The sequence below is a fragment of the Gorilla gorilla genome, chromosome 4, assembly GCF_029281585.2.
Source record: "Gorilla gorilla gorilla isolate KB3781 chromosome 4, NHGRI_mGorGor1-v2.1_pri, whole genome shotgun sequence".
NCBI classification, from domain to species: Eukaryota; Metazoa; Chordata; class Mammalia; order Primates; family Hominidae; genus Gorilla; species Gorilla gorilla.
The window spans coordinates 136095713-136121502 of NC_073228.2; the positions used below are offsets into that span (position 1 = coordinate 136095713).

A 25790-nucleotide genomic window follows, 5' to 3' on the forward strand; every position below is an offset into this window, starting at 1 on the left:
GCCTCCACTTCCCGGGCTCAGGCAATTCTCCAACCTCAGCCTCCTGAGTAGCTGGGACTACAGGAGTGAGCCACTATGCCCAGTTAATTTTTGTAGTTTTTGTAGGGATGAGGATTCACCATATTGCCTAGGCTGGTCTTGAACTCCTGAGCTCAAAGCGATCCGCCTGCCTCAGCCTCCCAAAGTGTATACACACTTTTAAACAACCGGATCTCACAATAACTCACTATCAAGAGAACAGCACCAAGGGGATAGTGCTAAACCATTCATGAAGGACCACCTCCATTATATGATCTAATCACCGACTACCAGGCCCCATGACCAACGCTGAAGATTACAATTTGACATGAGATTTGGTGGGGACACAGATCCAAACTGTATCACACTGTGACTGGTATTGTTTTAAAAAAATTCTCAGGACCATTTTGAAATTTGGGTAAGGCTGCCCGAAGAAAAATTTGCAAATCCGTTTTAGAGGATACAAACATCATGATTTTATATTACAAATGTGAACAAAAGTTCTCTGGAAGAAAGAGACTTTATTCCAGTGAATAGTTTGCAAACTAGGGAGTCCAACAGAGCCTTCAGTGTAAAAGGAAGGTGTGGTCCAAAGAACAAAGGAAGGGTTCTAGCTTTATAGCAAAAGTTCCTGCCCTGGTTCCCAATCAGGTGCACTGATACAAATGAGATGGAAACACAGTTCTGATTGGTTGATACAACTGAGCAGTAAGGGAGGTGGGCTCTGATTGGTTGGTTCAGGTGAGCTCTGAAAGTTCCAAAGTTAAAGAGGTGTGGGTTTTCAGGGAACTCAAAATAGGTGTGTGGCCTCTAGTCACCAAATGGCTTCTTGGCTCTGCTTTAAATTTAGGCCCACTCAGCCACTTAAGGTCCATCTTGAAGGACTGGCTCTTTCAGGGTCACATTTGTTCATGCAAACTATTGATATTGCATGCTATTTACCACTATTTCAGATGAAATTGCCACAGGATTTAAATCATTGGACAATTTAAGAGGTAAGTCAAGGGCATGGCTGCTTTTTGTTAATCAGATGTATTCGTAGAAAATTTCTCCAAGTTAAAATACAAAAATACTTCATTTGATTTTTCATATCTCCATCTCTAGGACATCTGTAATCTCTTTAATTTCTACTTGACGAACACTTTTCCCACAATAATTGATATACTCATTCAGTAATTTGTACATTTCTGATTTTTCTTTAAGTATATTTATATCTTTTAAAGTTTTACATTAACCAAACATAACTTTAAGTTACTTTCTCTCATTTGTTATAAGCAAAGGAATAGGCCTTTTATTAAGCATGCAGCTTTGTATATAGTCTTTTTTTCATAAACCTTTTTCTACTATATTTAGTTCAAAATACCATGCCACATAGACAAGTTACATGAAAATTTGTAATCTGTTCACACAAAGATGGTTCCTATTTCAGGATATTGTATTTTGTCATTTTATGTTCTTTTAATATTTGACAAACATCTTTGTGTAAAGTACCTTGATCATATTTGACTTTGATGCCTCTCAGGATTTATGTTTTTAATGTAGTTTTTAGAACAAGCATAACATTCCACTGCTCAATGAATTCATAAAAGATTATGTATCATTTGTACACACTAAAAAGGTTATATTTTAATTCATAGAAGCAGCATTTTTGCACAGATTATGAACTTATTTGGCATAACCATTTTGGGGGAAAATAATGGCTTTTCCACCCTTATATACACACCTGCTGTATTTGTCCAATTATATCCATGGCCTCAAAGATATTTTATGTCAATATCTTTTTTCAATTTATTAATAATTTCATAAAAGAGCCTATATCTCTTTTCTCAAAATAAAAAACTTTTAGTGTTATGACATTATTCTTATGCAAACATACTTAATAATCAGATACATTTGTTCAAGATGGGCTATATCTGATGTACAAAGAGTAAGGAAAAGTATTTTGCTTTAGTCTCAATAGTACATCAGATCTAACATGATTTCCTAGTAGTTTTATGTGTTCTCCCAAAATTCATATGCTAAAGTCCTAACCCAATATGTGACTGTATTTGGCAACAGGGCATTAAAGACATAATTAAAGTAAAATGAGTTCATATGTGCAGGCTTTAATCCGATATGACATAGACAACACACAGACCAAGCCAGGCAGTGAGGCCTCAGAAGAAACACAACCTGTTGACACCTTGATCCTAGACTTCTAGCCTCTGGAACAGTAAGAAAACAAATTCCTTTTGTTTGATCCACCCAGTGTGTGGTATTTTGTTGTTGTAGCCCTAGCAAATTATATACATTATAAATTCATTTTGAATTTTATTAGACAAATAAGACACAAATTCCTTTTTATGATTAGCTACATCAACATTATAGTGACTAATTCAACTAAATTAAGAAACACAACATTTATGTTTTTCACTTTTAGAAGCAACTTACTATGGCTACTAAAATTATGTCCAAAGCATAACTGACCAGCAGTTGGGAGACAAAAGGGTATATGATACTTAATTCTATGTGTCAACTTGGCTAGACAATAGTGATCATTTGTTTGGTAAAATTCTAGTTTAGATCTTCATCTCACCATCTTAGTTTTAACCAAACAAAAAAATTTATGTTGCCAGGCAAACAAGAGAGGACTATACAAAATATAACTATCAAAAAATGGCAAAGGCAGGGGGAGGTACCATGAGAGATAGTGAATATAAACTAAATGATCATCTCTCAAATTTCTGAATTGGAAAAATCAAGGAACAGCATTTTATAAGCATTTAATAGGCAAAAAAATTTAAAATAATTTGAAAAGATTCCTCTAGGAAGGGGGACTAGGAGTTGGCAGTAAGGTGGGACAGCAACTATTTAGGGTAATTTCCTTTGTCCCCTATTTTTTAAGCCACGTGCATGTATTTTAAACTAGGATAGCACAGTAAACAAATTCCTGCTCATACTTCAACACCCAGCTCTAACGGTGCCGACTGTAGTGCCAACTTCTTGGTTAAAGTAGACCTTCACTCTACTGTGCTCCTCAAGCATATTCTCTGTTACCAGACTTCTCACATTTCACACACATATTTATGAGTCCCTTCCATTGCTCAGAATTCTTTAAAGATAAAGACGTCTTTATGTTTCCCCATCAAATCTTTAATAACTGTTAAATGCATGAAAATATAAATTTTGTTTTAGAGCAAAGGCTTTTGGAAGCTGCCAGAGTTTCATTCCCAGGTCCTCCACTTACCAGCAATGAGACTTCATGTGACCTCAGGTATATTACCTAAACTTTCTGACGTTCTGCTTCTTATGTATTCGTTCTGAAGAGTTGCTGAATGCAGTAATAGACTGTAACATCCCTAGCACAGTACCAAATGCATAATGAAACGCTCAATAACTCTTTACTGCCCTAGTGAACATATTAATGCCAAGCTCAATTAATAAGGATTGCTGAAAGCAGTGCCCTGGCTCTAAGACAGAAGTTATCTCATGCTTGTTCCCAGGACCATGCTGGGATTGATAGGCAGACATCAACATATAATAAGATTCTTTAACGGCTGATTCCATGCTTAATGTCAGAAATGCTCAAGATGAGTGTGGAGCGTCTTGTTATACTAGGTAACAAAGGAAGATATGAAAGATAAGGTTTTCTGTATCAGTATAGGAAAAATGATTTTTTAAAAAATGAATAGGCCACTTCTACTTCCAAGATAGAGTAGCTTATGGTAGACCAATTTTCATTCCTAGAATAAAGCTGAATAAAATCTCTTAAAATTGTTGGAAGACATCAGTCAATTGCTGAAGCAAAAAGAGTTTGAGCATCAAGATCCTGAAGAAGGATAAATCTTGTGGGTGAGCCAAAAGTCTGTAGTCTCTTTTATCCTTAAACAATTTACTGGCCGGGCGCGGTGGCTCATGCCTATAATCCCAGCACTTTGGGAGGCCGAGGCGGACAGATCACGAGGTCAGGAGATCGAGACCATCCTGACTAACACAGTGAACCCCCATCTCTACTAAAAAATACAAAAAATTAGCCGGGCGTGGTGGTGGGCCCCTGTAGTCCCAGCTACTCGGGAGGCTGAGGCAGGAGAATGGCGTGAACCTGGGAGGCGGAGCTTGCAGTGAGCCGAGATTGCACCACTGTACTACAACCTGGGTGACAGAGCCAGACTCCATCTCAAAATAATAATAATAATAATAATAATAATAATTTACTGATTGTAGCCATGGGGTAAGAATGAGGATCCAGAGCAATGGGCAACTACTAAGAGGCAGAGAAACCAAAATAATTTTTGACAGTGCCAAGGGGCATTGAAAAACCAAAATTAGCCAGTAGTTTCTCAGAATATTGAATAAGAGGGAGGAGTGGAGAACTTGGCCACTCAGCCTGTTTACCCACTGAGGCATTTTCTGAATTCTGACGCTGTGCAGAATGGAAGGCTAAGAAGGTAAGCAAAAAATATCTGCTTAGATTCAAAAATTCAAATTCTTTGAAAAGGAGGATAAATTTTTTGGGCTGAGTCTGGTACTGAGAAGACAAGAATTAGAGTTGAGGAACTGCCAGTGGAAACAGATCCAGTGAACACACTAGGCTCTCAATTAGAAAATCCTGGAGGACTATATCCTATAAGGGGGGAAATAAGGGTAAACCAGAGATAGACTCTTAAGAAAACTACCACCCAGTCTTAATTTTAAGTCAGCTCAGATCCTTACTGGATTAAGGTGATCGATCCCCACTCTGCATAGTAGAGGAAAGGGTGAGCCCTTTGTGCAGGAGGTTATCCATCCAGAGGCTCTACAATTTGTCATACACATTCAATCAAAAATTGCCAGGCATATCAACAGAGTGGACCAAATGACCAGAAACTAAGGAGGGAAAAACACAATAGAAAGAGAGCCATAGAAAATCGAAATCATGGCGTTATCGGACAAAAAAATTCACATAACTGATTTATCAGTCCGAGAAAAACACAGAGAAAGCAGAAGACAGATTCTCCAGAGAATTAAAATCCATTAAAAGGACATGAATGGGCCAGCCGCAGTGGCTCACGCCTGTAATCCCAACATTTTGGGAGGCTGAGGCAGGTGGATCACTTGAGGTCAGGAGTTTGCGACTAGCCTGGCCAACATGACAAAACCCCATCTCTACTAAAAATACAAAAATTAGCTGGGCGTGGTGGTGCGTGCCCGTAATCCCAACTACTTGGGAGGCTGAGGTGGGAAAATTGCTTTAATCTGGGAGACAGAGGGTGCAGTGAGCTGAGATCCCGCCACTGCACTCGAGCCTGGGTGACAGAGAAAGACTCCGTCTCAAGGAAAAAAAAAAAAAAAGACATGAATGGATATTTTAGAACTGAGAAATATAAGAAAAATGAAATTAAGAACTCAGTAGATGGGTTTAGCAGCAAAAGTAATAAATGAATTGCAAGACAGATCAATATAAAATATCTAGTCTGAAACACAAAGAAAAAAGCATGAGAGACACAAGAACAGGAGATATATAGAGCACTATGAAAAGTTCTAACATTCAGATTACTGAAGTCTCAGAGCGGATAGAGAAAAAATGGGACAGAAACAATAGTTGAAGATATAATGTCTGAGAAATTTCCAAAATTGATCAGACATCAACCCAGAAATTCAAGAAGCTAAATGCCAAGCAAGAAAAGAAAAAGAAACCCATACTAAGTACACCATAGTAAAACTACTGAAAACCAAAAAGAAAAAAATCTTTAAAGCAGCCAGGTGAAGGCAAAATCACCTTCAAAAGAACAACAAAGGACCAGATAGCGACTTTTCAACAGAAATGGTATAAGCCAGAAAACAAAGAATTACATCTTTAAAGTCCTTAAACAGACTCCTGTATGCACTTGATAGAAGACAGAATTAGAGAACTTTGTACAAAACAGCTATAAAGTTCTCCCCAAATATAGCATATATATAAAAATATGAAAGACAGATTAAGAGATAATATCATATGATCCAACTTACATTTAATCAGTTACAGAAGAAACAGACAATGCTGAAAGAAAAAATCATTTAATTTTCCACAATTGATTAAAGATACCATTGTACAAATTCAAGAAGCCAAAAAAGTCTCAAACAGGAAAAGAAAAAACCTACAAACAAACCACCTAGTGCGCCAGTCACGTTTCTATTCTCAGCTGCAAGCTCATCCTTGTAGTCTCTACTGTTCTACTGTAGCTGCCACTCTGTAAACTACATTTCCCAGATTCCCTTATCAGCTGGCTTCCTGTTAGGGTCTACCAATGGAAGCCACTAGAGGGAGATTAGACGGCAGTAGATAGCAATTGCCCTAGACCCAGTGGTTTTTTGCATGAGACAATTTTATATATTAAGCCCCTGAGATTTAGGGATTATTTATTACTATAGCAAAAGCCCATCCTATCCTAATAAAATATGCAAAAAATTAAAAGTAGAACTTTACACTTCATACCACGTATAAAGATAAAACTAAATGACAAAGACTATATAGCTTTCAGAAGAGAACACAGGAAACATCCTCATGATCTTGGGGTATAGAAGGATTTCTCAAATAAGACATAAAAAACATAAATCAAAAAGAAAAAGCTTGATAGATTTGACATAAAAATTAAAAGCTCCTGTTTATCAAAAGACAGAACTAAAATAGTGAAAAGACAAGCCACAGAAGATATTTGCAAAATATATAACAAAGAACTTGTGTACATATTTTAAAATTTGTATGAATCAATAAGAACACTTGAAGAAACCTAATAACTAATAAACATGAAAAGTTGTTCAACATTATCAATAATGTTCAAATAGACACTATACATGTACTGTCTTAGGTAGAGCTGCTATAATAAAATACCATACATTGAATTAAAAACATTTATTTCTCATGGTTATGGGAACTGGAAAGTCCAAGATCAAGATGCTAGTAGGTTTGTTTCTGGTAAGGGCCCCCTGATTCATAGACAGGCATCTTCTTGCTGTGTGTTCGCATGGCAGAAAGAGGGCTGGGATCTCTTCATAAGGGCACTAATCCCACTCATGTGGGCTCCATGCTTACGACCTCCCAAAGGCTCCGCATCCTAATATCATCACATTGGGGGTTAAGATTTCAACATATGAATCTGGTGGGGGGACACAAACATTTAGTCCGTAACACGTATCAAGCTAGCTAAAATTCAAAAGTATGAAAATACTAAATATTGGAAAAGATTGGGGTAATAAGAACTCTCATTTACTCCTGGTGAGAATGTGTATAACCACCTTGGAATAAATTATTTAGTAAAGTTGGAACACCATTAAGACTCCACATTTCCACTCCTAGATATATATCCTACAGAAATATGTGTTTATATGTGCACCAGGAATCATGTATAAAAATGTTTATCACAGCATTATTCACAATATACAAAGACTGAAATCAATTCCAGTGTTTATCAGCAGCATGCTGGCTGTATTATGGTACAGTCCTACAATAAGCATTAACAAAACTGAATGTACTATAAAGATTAAAACAAATTACAGCTACACAAGCAACACAGATGAATCTTAAAACAATGTTGAACAAAAGAAGCCACATACCCAAAAATATTTACTCTCATTCTATTAGTAAAAGTTCAAAATCAGGGAAAACAGAATAACTACTTATTTAGGGATCTAATCATAGATGGTAAAACTATAAAGACAAGCAAAGGAATGAGTACCACACATCATGAGACAATGAGTTATCTCCAGAGTGCTGGGGGCAGTGAAGGAGATGTGATCTAGGAGGGGTTCCCAAGGGGCTCCTGAGGCACCGACTTGAAAACGTTCTCTTTTCTAACTTGGTGTTGACACAGGTGCTCCTGCTCACTTTCATATTTTTTTAAGTATACATCTGTGTATCATGAACAATTCTTATCTCAAAATTTAAAAATGAAGTACACATTATAACAGCATTACAATCATGAACACATGTGCTATGTTCTCTGGGAGACAAAGAGAAACTATTTACCCTACTTTCCAGAAAAGGACACTGACACTTAGAGGGAACACAAGTGTTGAAACCAGGTCTGAAATGCAAGACCCAAGATGCTTTTTTGCTGCTAAAGCATTCATTATCCAGACTCTGCCTACATGGAGGTGATGCATAGGAAATGATGAACCTGGTAAAAGCTTCCAGTCTTAAAAATACTCCAAGTAAGGCTCTTTAAGGCTTCTGGCAGGGACATTTTATTTTTTGGTAAAGCCACAATAGATAGAAATGCCATAAAAACAAACATGTAAACAAGGTATCAGAACTTTGGTTCACTGAAACATCTCACACCTAAAACACCTGAGGTACAAAGGCACCTTGCTAGGCGCTAGACAGCTAACTCTGCTGCAGCCACTTTGATCCTAGCCTTGGGGCCAGGGATGGCACAGGCTGAATGGAAGGGCTGGGACTTCAGTCACACAGGAGTCACCCTAGTATGGTCTCCCTCTGCTCCAGACAAACATTCATTTCTCCAAAAATCAGCCTGATAGGAACATACAAAGGAACATACAAAGGTGTCTGTCACGTTGACATGGGCTGAAGGACCAGGAAGGGGAAGGCCAGACAGAAAAGGATGTCAGTCAACTTCTGTTGATCCACAAGGTCTCAAGAACTCCTGTCCTCGTTCATGGAACCACTTATTGGAGACTGTGAAAAGAAAGCAAGCATGTTACAATCCTATTGGTCAGTTTAGTAGCTGAATGAATGACTCCTTCATGATGACCCCCTGCACTGTGCCCTGGAATCAGACACAAATAAGACAAGACATGATCTCAGGCCTCAATTTGCTGAAGAACTGGTAAGGAAGACACATGTAAACAGATAATTGTATGAAATTCTGCCAGTGGGACAAGATACATGTGTGCAGGTTGCCATGGGAATAGCACCCAAGGGCATCTAATCATGCCCTTTCATGCCCATGACCTTTGATGCCCTTTGGCTCTATTCCCATGGCAACCTGCACACATGTTTCCTGCTCTTAGAGGGAAGAGGAAATCCTAGGGCTAGAATATAAAGCTACATAGAAGTTATCCTGGGAAGAAGATGGGCATACCCAGATGGTTCTCTCACCAAGAGGGTCCCAGGAGTGACAACAGGATGAGAAAGTAATCAAGGCAGGAGCCACCCTGACATGTGTTGGGGACTCAAGAGGCCTAATATTACTGGGAGGTGGGGAGGTGGCAGGTAGAAACTGAGAGGTAGGGTGTGAGGATGAGGAAGACTGTCAGCATTGCAGAGGGCTTGGACATTAACCTCAGGAGCCGTGGACCAGCAGATCCAGTCTGTATGCCATGGGCACAAGAGCAACAGAGCTGCTGCCAGCACTATCACCCTACGCCATATCTTCAAACACACAGGAACCATGATTCTGTTCCTCACAGACTCTCTCATAATGAATAAAAATTTTATTTCAATGCACTACTGAAGTCACAGAGCTTTTAAAATATAAAGTAATACATGTACTTCATTGAAAAAAATAAAATTGTCACAAGGCTTATAATGATAAATAGCACTCCTCCTAAGTCTCTCCTTCCCATCCCTAATCTCCACTCCCAGGGAACATTAAACTCCTCTAGCTGTTTCTTCTGATATTTAACCTCATTTTTCTAGATAAGATGCTTATAGTTCTATTCCTTGACTTTCAACTTTGGAATTCTTTTATTCTACCCCTAAAACACAAACTCATCCCCTCCCATCTTTCCAGTATAGGTAAATCATAAGTTTTAGTTAAAGTAATACTCAGTGTGTACATAATTATATCATGTGTTACACCTGAGCCATCTAGTAGATTATACTTACATTTCCTTTCTTGTACAACTTTTTTTTCCCCTGAATTCAGCAACTGCCTTGTTTTCTTTTCCATTTGCTTAATTATCTGCAAACCTATCACTATTTATCTTCAAAACTCTCCAAGGGGGCTACACACTCATCTCCTTACAAACACTTCCTGTCATATCCTGGTTTGAGCCTCTCCGAGGCTCACCACAACTGCTCCCAGGATAAGGCTCAAGCTTGAGCCTCTGCAGTTTGGTCCCAGCCTCCAGCCTCATCTTCTGGCCCCTGTGCCACAGGCCTCCCTTTCTTCAAGTGACAAGGGAGCCAGCCCCCACACCCGTATGCTGGTTTTAGCCTGTGCCTCCATCCATATGGGCCTTGTTTGCCTGAGACACTCTTTCCCCTCACTGCTTCCAGCTCTCCACTCTGCTCCCTCAGAAGCCTTGCCAGAGGGTCCTGGACCTATGGTGCTTATGCAGCTGTTCGTCCTCAGGCCTTCTTCAGCTCCCTGTGTATCTCTGAGTGTTTCCAACCAGCTGCCTTGGCATTTACCAGCTGCATGGACATTACATGGCTGGATGGTAGTAACAGCAGAAAAAAACCTAAGAAGGGAGACAGTCTCAGCAAATTTGGCAGCAGTTGCCTCCCAGCTCAGAATCTAAGGCCAATAAGTAAAGCCCAAGCTGAGGCCACCAACACCAACACTACCCCTTAAGACACTCACCCCACTTGCAGCCCACAAGCACAGGGCAGGCAGCATGTCTTGTTCGGTAGTCACCTTCCCCGCTCCGCAAGAGGTTGTACCAGAACACAGCTGTACCCTGGGAAAGAGATGGCCTTTCAGAACACATTCTTAAGAGACTGTTCTCAGGGACCTGACTGCAAGCATCACAGAAGCTCTGCCCTGAGCAGAAACACCCTCATTTTCCCATGGACAGGGGATAGGGCTCTGGGACTCCAGCAACAGAGACATTTCCCAGAAAGCACCTACCTTTCTGAGGTAGAAGTCTGGAGTCTGGGAACTCACCCGCCCCTGAAGGGACTTCCCTCCCTGTCCTTTCTTCACAGGGAGAAGCTGGGCTACCAGGTCAGACCCCAGGTGGGCTAAGGCACATCACAGTGACAATCAGGCAGGCCAGGTAATGGTACTGGGGGACATGGACAAAGTAAAGTCTGAGCCTTGCTTCAACCTCTGACCCACAAGAATCAGAACTTACCTTCTTAGGCCAAATTGCAGCCCCCAGATCAGGGAAGACGGTGGCACCACCAGCTTCTACATCACTCATCTGGAAATATAAGACATAGAGCTTGACCCTCCTACCCAAGGCTCTCAGAGCAACTGAGCCACAAAGGACCTGACAAGGTATACAGATTGCCCTCCTCTCAGCATGAGTGACACTACTTGGTGTCTGCTCCATGGCCAGCCCTTTAGCCAAGAAAGGCTCTTCCCATGCCTACTTAACCAGTGTGATTCATTGGAACAGTCTCCATGTCATGAGTGTTCAAGAGTTGAGGCCCACAGGAGACCCACATCCGGGCTGTCCTTGGATGAAAATAATCTGAGTCTATACTCAGAAAATGCCTGTTCTGACCCCCACCCTTTGAATCCCCATCTAGCCTTGGCCTTGCCTAAGCCACTGTACTCTGCAAAGTGCCCTGACCAGGAGCTCCGTACTGTTTCCAACACCATGTGCAGTCCCCACTGCAGCTCTGTTTCTCTGGCTCTAGTAGTTTGCTGCTCTAGTCAGACCTTCACCTTCCCAGAGTAGCCACCCTTCCTGGGGCCAACTGAGTGGAAAGGTGGGGCACTGTGTCTCTAGAGGCCCTGCTTTCTCCTATGGTAAGGCCTTAAACTACATTGAACACAAGTTCCACACTAGCAAGGCTGTACTCGTGCCCACAGAGCATGCCTTGACTAGTGGCCAAAGCACTACTTCTTTCCCATCTGGCTCTCTTACTTTTTTTGTCCATAATTTAATAAAAATTGGAGGTAAAAAATATTTCCACAGGACACATAGCAGACTCACTGAAGGGTACTTGACAGACATATGGTAAATGAATAAGACAAAAGCTCTGATGGCTTCTCACAGCCCTGTGGATCAAACTCAGATTCTTTTCTAGAACCCCAAGGCCCTGTCAGTCTCACTAGCCTCTCTCCAGACACACCAGCCTTTTTCTACCTTTCCAACATCCCAAGTTCCTTTTCTCTTACAGGACTATATACACTCTCTCTTCTGCCAGAAACCATGTTCTACCAGCTAATTTCCACTCAACTTTTAAGTCTCAACTGATATGTTACTTCCAAAGAGAGGCCTCCACTGAACCCCAAGCCTGGGGTTCACAGCACCTGTCTCCATAACTACATAATAATCTCTCTGATGTTTAGGCTGGGCGTGGTGGCTCACGCCTGTAATGCCAGCACTTTGGGAGGCCAAGGCGGGTGGATCACTTGAGGTCAGGAGCTTGAGACCAGTCTGGCCAAGATGGTGAAACCTCATCTCTACTAAAAATACAAAAATTAGCTGGGCATGGTGGTGCACGCCTATAATCCCAGCTACTTGGGAGGCTGAGGCAGGAGAATTGCTTGAACCTGGGAGGCAGAGTTTGCAGTAAGCTGAGATAGCGCCACTGCACTCCAGCCTGGGCAACAGAGGGAGACTCCGTCTCAAAAAAAAAAAAAAAAAAAAAAAAAAGATGAAGAAGAATCTCTCTGATGTTTAAAATAAGTCTCTCATATTGGACCTCAAGCACAAGAGAGACCACATATGTTCTGCTCACCAGCATGTACACAGCACAATCCCCAGCATGTAATAACCACACAATAAAAGCATAAAAGGAAAAAATGCACACAGGCTTCTGTCTGTAAGTTACTTTACTGCCTCTATGCCTCTTTAGAGCTGGCTCTCAGCAGAGGGGAGAGGAAACTGCTCCTCATGTGAAAGATAAACCCTACAACCTATGGATAGAACAGAGGCAAGAGGTGGGAATCAGGCCATTAAGCCTTGGAGAACACAAAGGCAGCTCTCATCTAGAGAGAGCTAAGGCTATCTCCTCACTCTGATGCCAAGGAGGGAACCCTCCAGGGCACCCATCCCAAAAGACCAGACTAGCACTGGACCCATCAAAAAGGAACCAGAATGGCAGGGCGCAGTGGCTCACGCCTGTAATCCCAGCACTTTGGGAGGCCGAGGGGGGCGGATCACCTGAGGTTGGGAGTTTGAGACCAGCCTGGCCAACATGGTGAAACCCTATCTCTACTAAAAATACAAAAATTAGCCAGGCGTTGTGGCTAGCGCCTATAATCCCAGCTGCTTGGGAGGCTGAGGTATGAGAATCGCTCGAACCTGGGAGGCTGAGGTTGCAGTGAGCCGAGATCCCACCATTGCACTCCAGTCTGGGTGACAGAGCAAGACTCCATCTCAAAAAAAAAAAAAAAAAAAGAAGAAAGCAGCAGCCAGAATATGCTACAACATGGATAAACCTTGAGGACATTATGCACCAGCCACACAAAAAGACAAGTGTTAATACTTTGATTCCATTTATTTAAGTAACCAAAATCACAGAGACAGAAAGCAGAATGGTGGCTGCCAGGAGCTGCAGGAGGGGAATCTGGAATTATTGCTTAATGGGTAGAGTTTCAGTTTTAGATGATGAAAATAGATGGAAATGAATGGTGGTGATGCTTGCGCACTATGAATGTATTTAATACCACTGAACCGTACATTTAAAAAATGGTTAAGATGGTAAGTTTTATGTTATGTCTGTTTTATCACAATTTTCAACACTGGGGAAAAAAAATAGGAGCCAGGAATGTTAAAGTCCTGCTGGTGGCAGTGGGGAAAATGAATAGAAACAGAGGCCAACTCTCCCTACTGCAGCCAAGAAGGGTGCTGAGAGCCAGAAGGACCTGACCATTACTTAACAGCAGATGATATCAGCCCTGATGGGGGTGGGATATAAGGCAGCCCTCTGGACCCAGGGTCCCCTTAGGGCCCATCAGCACACATCATACTCACGTAGTTTAAGAAAGTGGCCACACGATTCCCCGTCCCTAAATGCTTGAAAGTATCTCGCTCATCATTCTACAAAATTAAGTGAGAATGAACAGGTGGGCCTGGACCCAGTACTTACGTAGTTAAGAAACGTCGCTAACCTATTCCCCTCTGTTTTGAGGCCGCTGTCAAAAGGTCGCTGCAACAGACAACAACTTTCACCCAAGTTTACAACAGGCTTCATCCACCACCCACAAGACTAGGACCAAAAGGGTCAGGGAAAAGTAATAAGTGTGTGTTCCATAAATCAGCCTGGAATATGTGCCAAGGCTGCAAAGTAAATTCTGGCTAGGGCATGGAGTAGACGGGGAAGAGGAAAAGGGACAAGAACAGTTTTCACAAAGACCTAGTGAGGCTCTTTGCTTTAGAATCAGGGCAAAGGGTGACAGAATTAGGGCAGGGGACGAACTCCCCACATCTACAGGGGAGACAGCCAGGCTCTACTGCGTTCTGCAGGACCCTGGGTTCCAGATTTGGGATTCACCAGTAACGAAGAGTTTCCCCTGGTGATGCAGAGGTGGAGGGAGGACAAGGGGTGGGGGTACTGATGTGGAGGCTGAAATGCTCCTAGAAGCTCCACCCTTCTCAAATCAGCTAGAGCAGGGCCCTTTGAAAGCACCTGTGATTTAGGCCTTACCCTAGAGAAGTCGAAGTGTGGTTCATATTGTCCTCCCACTCCATAATTTGCAACCTGTGGGAAATAACAGCATTAGACCTTGTAAGCAGCATGAACAGCTCTGTAGCAGCCAATCACTCTAGGGATACCATCTTCCCAGGCCTGAAAACAACCAGAACTCCCAAGAGCAGCCTCTCTAAGGCGGAAGACAACCATGCCCTGGCAGCACAGGCAGAGCAAACATCTCAAACAAGTCTACAGTTCTGTCCAAGAGTAAGGCTGCAGCACAAATGTGGTTTCCCAAACAAAACAAGATGGGTGAACTGCATATGATCACTGAGGAAAAGCACCAGCCCTTCATGGACACTCAGACAGCAGCAAAGGGAGCACTGCTTGAGGCGGGCCCTGGCCTGGACCCAGTTTGTTTGGGACATATTAAGAAAGTAATCCAGAGGAAAGTGAGTAACAAATTTAAGACGAGGATTTTCTTTTTTAAACTAGTTTTGGAGGTACTCAGCACCTGGCACTGTTCCTACCACCTCTGCTATTCCTGGTGAGACTGAGTGGGGCAGACTCCCACAGTGGTCTACTGCATGGAGTGAAACAGCACAACATGGGTGGCCAGCTGACAGGCAGTCAAGAATTACCGTGCTACATCAGCAACCCCAGTGTGACCCTGGACCTGAAGTAACATCTGAGCAACTACTAGGTGTCATAAATTGGATTAGAAATTGTAAATGCCTTTGTGGACAGCTTATCAGCACAATGTTAAGTCCTAAATCACAATTATTGTCTCAGCTTCAGTAGACAGAATGAGAGACAAGGTTAAAGATGAAGCACAGAATCTGATATGGAAGCTGATGGATCAAGTAGCACCACCAATGTCCATCTGGGAACAGTTGGCTATTGTGTCTCACTGAAAACATAAAAACCTCTGGGGCTAGGCCATAAGTTCTCAGAAAGTTGGTATTTTTTGTATATCCTTTTCTGCAATCCCAACAGTCAGGTGAGAGATGCTACAAAACTAGCAATAACAGAGACCTATAAAAACGTGGGACAGAAACCAGGCGTGTTGGCTCACGCCTGTAATCCCAGCACTTTGGGAGGCTGAAGTGAGAGGACTGCTTGAGCTCAGAAGTTTGAGACCAGCCTGGGCAACATAGCAAGACCCTATCTGTCTCTACTAATGAAAAAATTAGCTGGGCACAGTGGCGTGCACCTGTAGTCCCAGCTACTCAGGAAGCTGAGGCAGGAGGATTGCTTGAGCACAGGAGTTCAAGGTTGCATTGAGCTATGACTGTGCCACTGCACGCCAGCCTGGGCAACAGAGTGAGACCCTGTTTCACATACACACAAAAAAAGAAATGCAAGAAAGAAAGAGACAGTGGACTTTATAAGAGAGGAAATCCTCTTATTAGAGCACAAAATGTTGGCAGTATCATTTTCAATGTCTACAAAAATAAAAATTTTAATACAAAGCATGGATGAAAACATGTTGTCATCCATTGCTTCAGCCTTTAAGATTCCTGCACCAAAAATACCTGGAAATCCTGTCAACAGCACAAGGATGCCTGGTTCAGCAGGTGGCCCTAAGGCTGGAGATGCATCTAAGGAGAGAAGTGCCAGAGCAGCTGAGAAAGCATATCTCTTTTTGTAGTCAAGAGCTTGAAGAAAATTTTTTTCTCTCTCCTTTTTTTCGGGGGGAGGAGGGGGTAGAGACAGAGTCTCACTATGTTGCCCAGACTGGTCTCAAACTCCTGGCTTCGAGCAATCCTCCTGCCTTGGCCTCCCCAAGTACTGAGTTACAGATGTAAGCCACGACACCTGGCCTGGAAGAAAATTTTAAACACAACTGTGACTGCTGTGCAGGTACACTCAGGAAAATTCAATTAGTGCTTGTTGCTGGAGCTGCAAAGTATGACTGCATTTTCCAATACTTCCACTTATTAAATGGATTGCTTAAATTTACAAATCCCAGGCAGTGAAAGAAGCTGCATTGCGAGAGCTGGCTCATCATTTAGGTTTGGAGAATTATATTTGATTATGGTTCTGAAGCCACCGTACCTACATTCTTTAATACAGTTCCCAAATAAGTACAAAATGCATAGGACCATCTAGATTTGCAGCAGTAAGATTCCCTATCCAGGCATACTCAAGTCCCCAGGCTCACGCCTTTAATAACAAGAAACTGTATGTCAAGACTGATTCATGTGAGGAGGTATTCACTTAAATCTTTAGACTTACTATTGTAAGAGTGGAGTCAGTTATTTGAAAGACGTGGGTATTTACAATGCTAAGGACAGAGTAAAGGCAAAATTAAAAAGGTCAGAAATCACTTTTCTGGTGAGGCTGAGACATCATGCCGCCAAAGTCTTCAATCTTAGAGAATCCTAGAGGTGTAGCATCTCTTCCTCTCTATCAGATAAGCCCTCATCCAATTCACCAGAAAGCCTCAATTACCTTTTTCCTTCAAATGATCTACAGCAAACATGTGAGCTACAGCTGAAAGAATGTCAACAGATAGAAGAACCAGCTCCTTTCCAGAGGCCTGCAGCATTTCCTAAAGGACCTGGTGTGAGGGCTGTTGCTGGTGCCTAGGCATGTATCATACCACAAGCATTTCATATGGAGTAAGCACTTAGGGATACATGCTGAAACCCAGGTTCCTGTTCCCCAGACCATGAAGGATCAAAGCCTTCAATACCACTGACTGGCAAAGGAAATGTCAAGACAGTTCCTAGGAGAAGAATACAAACAAAAATGGCATCTCAACCACTTGGCAGCTGTGGTCTGAATTTCCAGAAGATCCTTAACTATAAGAGCCCCTCTACCAAGAGGTCTGGCATTCAGGCCCCAGACAATTGAGCTACAACACAATGAGAGGCCAGACAAGATAAAGGCTGAATTGTAGCAGAGAAGTCAGTCCATAGGCAAGAAGCTGCTATCTTCCACGGGTGAGTGTAAGACAGGGATACAGTGAGTACAGCCGCACAGCTAGCCAGGAAAGCAACAGAGCCACAGGTCCTGTCTACTCAGCCTCTTGGTCCAGGGTATGAAATCAGCCAAGCAGACTGTGGTCGTTGATCAGGACCATGAAAGTCCTGAAGACTGGCTCTGACACAGAGGAAGCAGTGGCAGATGTCTTTAAAAACAAAAACAAAAACAAAAACCTGCTCCAAGAAGATATGAATCAAGACAATGCCAACAGGGACTCATCTAGCACATCAAGAGTGCCTATCACTCTTGAAATGGTGGTGCTCTTACACATACGCAGCAAGTGGGAGATGAGGCAGAAGTCCTCCATGGATGTGCTTATCTGCAGAATTTATTTAAAAATTACAAAACACTAAGTTGAGCTGAACTGAAAAAAAAATTAAAATTTCACAGTACTATTTGCAAGGTAATCAGTATGCTTTTTAAAACTCTGGTAGACTTCACACCAATCCATAAAGATGACCTTCAAAATTGATTTTCCAATTGCTGATGCAGCTACACAGAAAAAAACAACAACACAAAGAAGGCTGATTTGCTTAGGCGTGTCCAAGCAAAAGTTCAAAAAATCTTTTCCAAATGATCTTTAGTCAATATTCTAATGAGATCTATGGTAGATCAGACCCAAATGCCAATCCTAAAGGTAAAGGCTGCTACCTTTAAGTATACAGAAACTTTGGCCAAACAGAGAGACCCAGAGGCCTCTAGAAAGATGCCAGTGAAACTTCTCTGACGGTGTCTCAGGTCATCAATTTTACAACAGAACACAGAAGTTCCAATATTTATGAGGGAACATAGCCAGTGCTGATTTGAACTCAATACCCAAGAGGACACTTTACTAAGCTTTACCCAAGAGGATACTTTAATAAGGAGCTTTACCCAAAACCTTTCAGCAGGGTGCTGCCACATTTCTTCAAAATCACCTCTGAATAAAGGCAGGAAGCCGGGGTCCCAGTGGGAGTACTTGGACAAGAACATTCCACCTGCACCAGCTTAACCAGTCCAGGCCTCTCACTTCCACCTACATATCACAGTGTAAGGTCCCCCAGACCCACCCCGCCTTTCTTTCTTTGTTCTGACTGAAAATCACACTCCCTTGACAGCTCTGTGACCCAGCCAGCTGCAGGTTTTCCCCTTCAGGCTGGAACACAAGCTGGAGTCTTCAACATTCCCAGGCACTGATGAAGGTGTTTAGGTTGTTGCCCAAAACACTGAAAGAAACTAGCCCCAGCCCTGAACCAAATTCCCTAAACCCTCAAATAAACTCCACACTCTGACTCCCTCACTGTGGAAATACTTAGGTAAAACAATTCTTGTCTCTTGCTGTCCATTTTGAGGATTGCTGCGGCCCACTCTGCAAGTTCCCTAATAAATGCTGTGGACTGAAGACCCAGGGGTTTAGTGCCGCTTTCTTTGAATTCTCAACTGACCCCATCTTGGCAGTCCCTCATGGGAACTCCCCTGCTGCTGCTTTTGGAGCAACTTCAGTTGTGGTTCAGCAGGAGAAAACACACAGAATACTTTGACCTTCAAATGTATTTGATTATGACACAGAACCATGGCCTCTGAAGTCATTTTTAGCTCTCTTAGAGATGTCCCTAAGACCATTCAGGATTTGAGCTTCTGTTGTCAAGAAGACATGAACGAACCTACCATAACTACCCCTGATCCCTAGCTTGCAGCACACTTGGGCACACAGCAGATGCTCAATAGATATTTGTTGAACACTAATTGTTGAAAGCCAGCAGGCATGATTAATTCTGGTTTCCTAAAATGAGATCACTCCATATTCATAGCATCAGGCAGTAGTCATACAGTTGGGCCTCTTTTGGCCCAGTTCTGGACACCATGTGAGACCATGTAGCCACAAATACCCACTTCCCAACTCCTACAGTCCCAGGGACTATCTGTACCTGTAACAATTCTGCAGTCTTTACTGTTAACCCTGTGATATGCTGCATCCGACGATTTACTCGGGCCACAACAGGGTCATCATCTTCCTCTAGCCAGGAGCTGGGCAAAAAGAAAAGGGCAGAGAAAAGAAGATGGAAGGGCAGGCTTCCATGAGGTCCTGAACTCTGTCCCCAGAGTCAGGGCCAGCATGAACAGGCAGTACAGGATGCCTGCTGCAAGGGGGTGAGGAGGTGCCAGCAGGCAGGAAAAGGCAAGCCACCCATCCCTAGGGTAGGCACTGAGAAGTCCTGAAGTTGGGGCTTGAGCAGCTACGAACCCCTGCTCTTTGCTTACCTTTTGGAAACCCGGTAGCTGGCGACAGTGAGGACTCCTGTCTTGGGATCACGAACGGTGGCTCGTGCAAGCTGGAAGGAAGGAGGTGAGGGAAGACTTGATTTGTTTGTTTGTTTGTTTTGCCTTGAATATTTTCCCAGAGAGCACTGGGACCAGATTTACTGCCATGCTAGTGGAGGAAGCTTTGCAGCCAATGGCTCTAGCCAAGGCCCCAAGATCCTGCAGGCCAGTTGAGGGCAAGAGTCTGAGGCCTCCACATTCCCAATCTGCAATCAGTTCCTGGCTATTGCCCTGCTCGGTCACTGCTCATCCCTTCTCCTCCCCAGGTCCGCGTTGCCTGCAGAATTATGCCTGCCTTGTCTATCCATGCATCTGCCTGACTAGCCCCTTTCCTTGCCAGGCCCACATACCACCCCTGCCTGAACACAGCCTGCCTGAGCTTAGCTACTCCCACCATATTCAGACTGTGCCACCATGCCTGAGCCTCCGCCTTATGTACTTCTCTCAACTGGGTCAAGTTCCACCATCCTTCCGAACCTCAGTGGGCTCCTCTGCCAAGAAACCCATCCAAACACTCTCCTGCTGCACCACCTCACACTGGGTTCCCATAGCCTCAAGAAGCAAAGACAGATGGCACAGTTTTCGCTCCCTTGGGATCCTTACAAGTCAGATGATAAAACCAGGAAAAGATTCTGTAAGTTAAAATAAGTGAACCACTGCCTGGAAGCCACCCACTCACACATGTACACACTACACATGCACTCCCTGCATCTACTTCATCTCCCCCAGCCTCCACAGTTAGGCTTAGTGAAACCCCAAGGGGGACTCGCTGCCCAGAGCCAGCCAACATGGCAAAGGTCCATGTGCTTCAGCTGTGGACTGTCCTCATGACCTCACATGCGTGGGGCCACAGGCCCAGGTACTCCCACCCCAACACACTTCCCCTTGATTTCAATAAATATTGATGAGTGCCTACTTTGTGCCTGGCACTATGCTAGGTAACTGAGACATGGCCCCTGCACTCTTACAACTCAGTCAAGTGGGGAAAGCAGAAAACCAGTCAGGTAACTGCAGCACAGCATGGGTGAACTTACCATCCTGTGGAAGCTCAGGGTATAGTGTCAAGAATAGCTTCCTAGGGGAGGAGACCACCTAGCTGAGGCCTGAAGGGTTAACATGAGTTATCCAAGTAGAGGAACATTACAGGAACAGGGAAAGAGCAGCAATCCAGTGGCCTGGGAATGAAAATGGGTGTTGCAGTAGGTGTGGATTAAAGGTTATGGGAAGTAGTAAGAGAGAATAGGCTGAAGAGACAAGCAGGGGCTAGGAACTAGATGCAACCTTGTGGCCAACGAGAAATGGGGAAGGCTTTATGCAGGGGAGGGACACTCAAAATGTGAATGTAAAATGGATCACTGTGAATACCTCATGGAGAGTTGACTAACGAGGGGCCAGAGTGGGGACTGGGAGGCTAGTGAGGCCACGGCAGAGGTCAGGGCAAGAGATGATGGTGGCCCGGGCCAAGTGGTGGCAGAAGGGATGGAGAGGAGTAGATGGACCAGAAGGCTAGTAAGGGGGTGAGATGGACCAACTTGGACACTGTGCTGCTATGGCATGATCTGGTGTAAGATGGCCAGCACAAGCAGGACAGACAGCTCCCAAGCTCCTACTCATGGCCCTTCCTGAGCTTCAGCTCACGTCAGTCCCTCCCTGAAAACTGCAGCCACAGCCAGACCCCATCCAAACATCTGTGCCTCAGCACTGGCCTGACACCCACAAAGAGGCTCTGAGCAGCTGTGCTCTGCCCCAGGGGAAGCACAGGGCTATTTTGAAAGCAGGCCAGAGACCCCACAGACAGCTGCCAGGCATTCCCCACAGGCCAAGTTAAGCTCATTGGCTCTACTTCAAAGCCAGACTAGCATCTGTCCCTCACGGTCTCCGGAAAGGAGGGGTCAGCTTATCTTTGAATAGAAGCCATGTTAAGAGCCAAACATGTTTGCCAACCTTGTTTGGCTCTTTGCATGGCTTCTATTCAAATATATCTTTTCCTAACACTACCCCCTGACCAGCCACACACATGTGTACACATATGCACACATGCACAGAGAAATGTTCTCAGTGTCTGGAACTGAAGAACAGGTAAGAAATCTCTCAGGAAATCCTGGCACAACCAACAAAGTAGTTTTCTTTCCTGGAGGACTCTGGAGCTGAGTAGAAAGGGGAGTCCTAGTCCCCATTCTCCATACATCTGGCTAGCCCCCTTCCTCAGCCACATCAATGATGCCAACCACTGACTCAAAGCCCTAGATGTCCTAGTACCTCAAGCCAAAGCTGTTCCAAGATGAGGTCCAGGGGCCAGGATAGGAACCTATTTCAGGTCTCTCCATGAGTGTCGGGCCTCCTGGTCACCTCGGCCCCTACAATTCTATTAGGAGCAGAGCAATAGAGAATCGAGCTAAATCCTCCCTCCCAATCATCAGTGATGGGATATGGCAGCAAACAGGTCTCTTTGAAAGATGTCAAATGGGGAGCAAATCTTTTATGAACTAGAAACAGAAGAATAATTTTAAAACATGGCATATATACAAAACCAACAGCCAACTGCATTCTTAGCAGTAAAATACCATAGGAATTTCCAGGAAATTCAGGAATGAGACAAGGATGCCTATTCTACGTAATTATGCTCTAGAAGTTCTGGGCAATTCAGTAACATTATAAAAACAAAGGAACTACAAGTATCAGGAGAAAATAAAATTTTCCTTATTTCCAGGTGTTAATGCTATCCAGGCAACCAAAGAGAAATCAGCTAAAAACCAAAAAAGGAATAAGTAAATTCAACCACTAGCTGCAATCTGTATGAGTTTGCTTTTTCATAGGTAAAACAGAGACAGTGACACCGTTATGAGCAGCTGTTCATAACTGTGACATAACACTTAATATATATGTTAAGCACTTAGAAGTTCCTGCCACAGTTAAGAATTCAGTAAACATTAGCTCTTACTATGAAATGTATTTGTAAAATCAACAGTTTGGCATATAATAGTAAACTAATAAAATAATGTAACCAGTTAAAAATAATAATGAAGAAATAAAGTAAATTAACAGTAACAAAGAAACTACCTAGAAATAAACTGAAGAAATGTTCAAGGCTTATATGAAGAAAACTTAAAAAGATATGGAGAGATCTGTCACGCCCTTGGATGAGAAGACCCAATATTATAAAGATATACATTCTCCTCTAAGTCATTCACCTCATTTACAGTCCTAATCAGGAGCTCCACAGGACCCAGCTTCATAGCATCCTATGGAACATTTCCAAAAAACTCACCCACGCACCAGTCTCCCAACCAGGTGAACTGACACACCAGTGTAGACCTGCCCTGTTCCCAGCGTGACCTGTGGATAGCACTTGGCTGTCCACATTGGTTACCCTGTTCTTCTTCCACTGGACGATGAACTCACAAGGTCAGGCTGAGTCTGAAGCATCTCTGTATCCCCACGGTAGGCCCATGCTAGATATGGATAAAGGGTGGCTAGATGGGCAAACCAACCACCCATAGTGCTAGGGATGAGAAAAAGGACCTGCCCCCTTCAGTGACCTGAGAAGGACCTGCAGTGACACCTACTTTAGGTTTTGCGATCTCCTTGATCCTCTCGATTTCCTCATCAGACATGACATCGTAGTACCTGACGATGTGCGGGCTGTCCCACTCGTCCTCCTCTTTGAAGGGGGCAATGAGCAGCTGTGGGGCCCTGTTGCCATGGTGGTACCTACAGAAAAGCCTCTTCTGTCTACGGGGTGTCTGGAAAGCACAGAGTAACAGGCCCTGAGCTGAGTGAGTCCTAATCCTCGGTCCCAGTCTGGCTGTCTGCAGACACTGGACTCACCTCATGGCCAGCAGCTGCTCCCTCCCACCACACCACAGAAGAAAACAAAAGTCCCAGCAGGTGGGCATGCACAGTGGCTCACGCCTGTAATCCGAGAACTCTGGGGGGCCAAAGGATAGCTTGAGACCAGGAGTTTGGGACCAGCCTAGATGACATAGACCTGTCTCTAAAAAATTAGCCAGGCAAGATGGTGCACACCTGTAGTCCCAGCTATTCAGGAGACTGAGGCAGGAGGATTGCTCAAGGCTGGGAGGTCAAAGCTGCAGTGAGCTATGATTATACCACTGCATACCAGCCTGGGCGACAGGGTGAGACGAAAGAAAGAAAAGAAAAGGAAAGAGAGGAAACAGGAAAAAGAGAAGAAAAAGGAAGGAAGAAAGGAAGGGAGGGAGGGAGGGGAGGAGAAGGGGGAGGGGAGAGGGGAGGGGAGAGGGGAAGGGGAGAGGGGAAGGGGGGAGGGAAGGGGAGAGGGGAAGGGGGGAGGGGAGGGGAGAGGGGAAGGGGGGAGGGGAGGGGAGAGGGGAAGGGGGGAGGGGAGGGGAGAGGGGAAGGGGGGAGGGGAGGGGAGAGGGGAAGGGGGGGAGGGGAGGGGAGAGGAGAGGAGAGCCCCTTCAGCCTAACTTGCATGAAATAACACCCCACAAATCATGCAATTTTTCTTCTCTCCCAAGATCACCTCACATCCTCAAGTCCCATGGCAGAAAGTAATTCCTGACCCTTTTCGTGAAGACTTGAGTAGGTCTGAAGGGCTGGGACAGAGGAGAAACCTTTCTTGGTGGAGGAGCCAGTGGAAGCCATGCAGACAGGGGCATGGAAAAGGCTGAGAGCCGGTCACACCTGGGCCTCCTCAGGAAGCACTAGGATCCCAGGGCTCTCAAAGGCTCGATACCAAGCTCTAGTACACGCTGGTGTCTTTACCACAGAGACTTACTCTCCACTTATACCATGACTTCTTTTGGGGCCTGAGGTACGTCCACCCATTGTTTTCTTCCCAACAGTGAGTGAAGCAAAACGTGGGACATGTTGGGGTAAGGAGGCAAGCTCACTGGTAACTTAGAGGAGCAACACTCTACCTGGGGCACGAGGGGAGACAGTCTCCTTTCCTACACCTCAGAGAATATCCACATGTCAGCCTCAGGAGATGCCATGAAAAACTGGGGGATATACTGAGAAAAGCACCTACAGAATGAAGAACACCTTCCCCAAATCTGCCTGCCCAGAGCCAGAGTCCAGGTCCACAGCTTTGGCACCCTGGCCCCCTCACACATCTCACCAGTTTGACACCCTCCCCACGACAGAGGCTCTCGTAAACATCCCTCTCAGGCAGGTAGTCCACAGGCCTCTCATAGATGCCTTCTGGGGTTGCTAGCTCAGCTTCTGTCTGATTTGATAACGTTTTTTCTCTCTCTTCCTCCAATAACTGCTCAAAGTACCGCAGATTCCCTCCAGCTCGTTCATGGCTTGGGTCTAGAAAAAGCAAGGAATGAGAAGGAAAAGGAAACCACAAACATCTGTTAGGTCATTTAGAGAAATTATTCTGTAAGGGTTTCTCTCCCAGCAGCTCACCTGCATGCTGCATTCTACCTTCCACAGCATCTAACCAGAGTATGCTGGTCGTAACTGGAAAACCAACAGAGGCCAGGCGCGGTGGCTCATACCTGCAATCCCAGCACTTTGGGAGGCCGAGGCGGGTGGATCACGTGAAGTCAGGAGTTCGAGACCAGCCTGACCAACATGGTAAAACCTCATCTCTACTAAAGAAAATACAACATGGGGGCATGTGCCTCTGTAATCCCAGCCACTTGGGAGGCTGAGGCAGGAGAATCTCATGAACCCGGGAGGCGGAGGTTACAGTGAGCTGAGATGGTGCCACTGCTCTCCAGGCTGGATAAGTGAGACTCTGCCTCAAAAAAAAAAAAAAAAAGGCAGATGAGTTTTAAAGGCACAGTGCTTTTGGCCTTCTTCAGTCCAACAGCACAAGGCACACAAAGTATCAATGCCATATGAAGTCCTACTATTAGACCTCAGGCCTCTAATAGCACCGCTACTGTTTGTCACTGTAGCAATCCTAAAGTACAACCTGACTCCTGAGCTGCTCCTGATGCAGTAAAGGTTCCACCCTGTGTAGTCCTGCATGGTGACAGATACACCATAACAGAGTCCTTATTAAAAAGGCCCACAAGTGCCACAGGCCTGAGTGTATCTATCAGCGACTGGG

General features: G+C 44.2%; 1 protein-coding gene and 1 long non-coding RNA gene across 21 annotated transcripts in view; one reads left to right on the top strand and one right to left on the bottom strand.

Moving 5' to 3' along the window:
- The first annotated feature begins 801 nt into the window (after positions 1 to 801).
- On the top strand, positions 802 to 25746 carry LOC134758587 (uncharacterized). The gene is made up of 3 exons (XR_010133939.1): positions 802 to 1013; positions 3193 to 3271; positions 25166 to 25746. It is a non-coding gene; the product is annotated as an uncharacterized lncRNA (long non-coding RNA).
- Positions 8176 to 25790, bottom strand: part of P4HA2 (prolyl 4-hydroxylase subunit alpha 2) — a 35458-nt gene continuing 17843 nt past the window's right edge. For 7 of the 20 annotated variants that reach the window (XM_063706752.1, XM_063706754.1, XM_063706755.1 and 4 more), the window contains 9 exons: positions 24846 to 25039; positions 23311 to 23487; positions 19685 to 19755; positions 19351 to 19450; positions 14468 to 14521; positions 13795 to 13860; positions 10996 to 11064; positions 10503 to 10599; positions 8176 to 8650 (listed from right to left, as the gene is read on the bottom strand). In XM_063706752.1, coding sequence (XP_063562822.1) covers positions 8580 to 8650; positions 10503 to 10599; positions 10996 to 11064; positions 13795 to 13860; positions 14468 to 14521; positions 19351 to 19450; positions 19685 to 19755; positions 23311 to 23487; positions 24846 to 25039 — 899 coding nt within the window. In that variant the 3' untranslated portion in view covers positions 8176 to 8579. Of the gene's footprint in view, positions 8651 to 10502; positions 10600 to 10995; positions 11065 to 13794; positions 13861 to 13909; positions 13970 to 14467; positions 14522 to 19350; positions 19451 to 19684; positions 19756 to 23310; positions 23488 to 24845; positions 25040 to 25790 lie in introns of all 20 variants that reach the window. The other 13 variants (XM_031010652.3, XM_063706756.1, XM_063706757.1 and 10 more) reach the window with 3 other exon arrangements.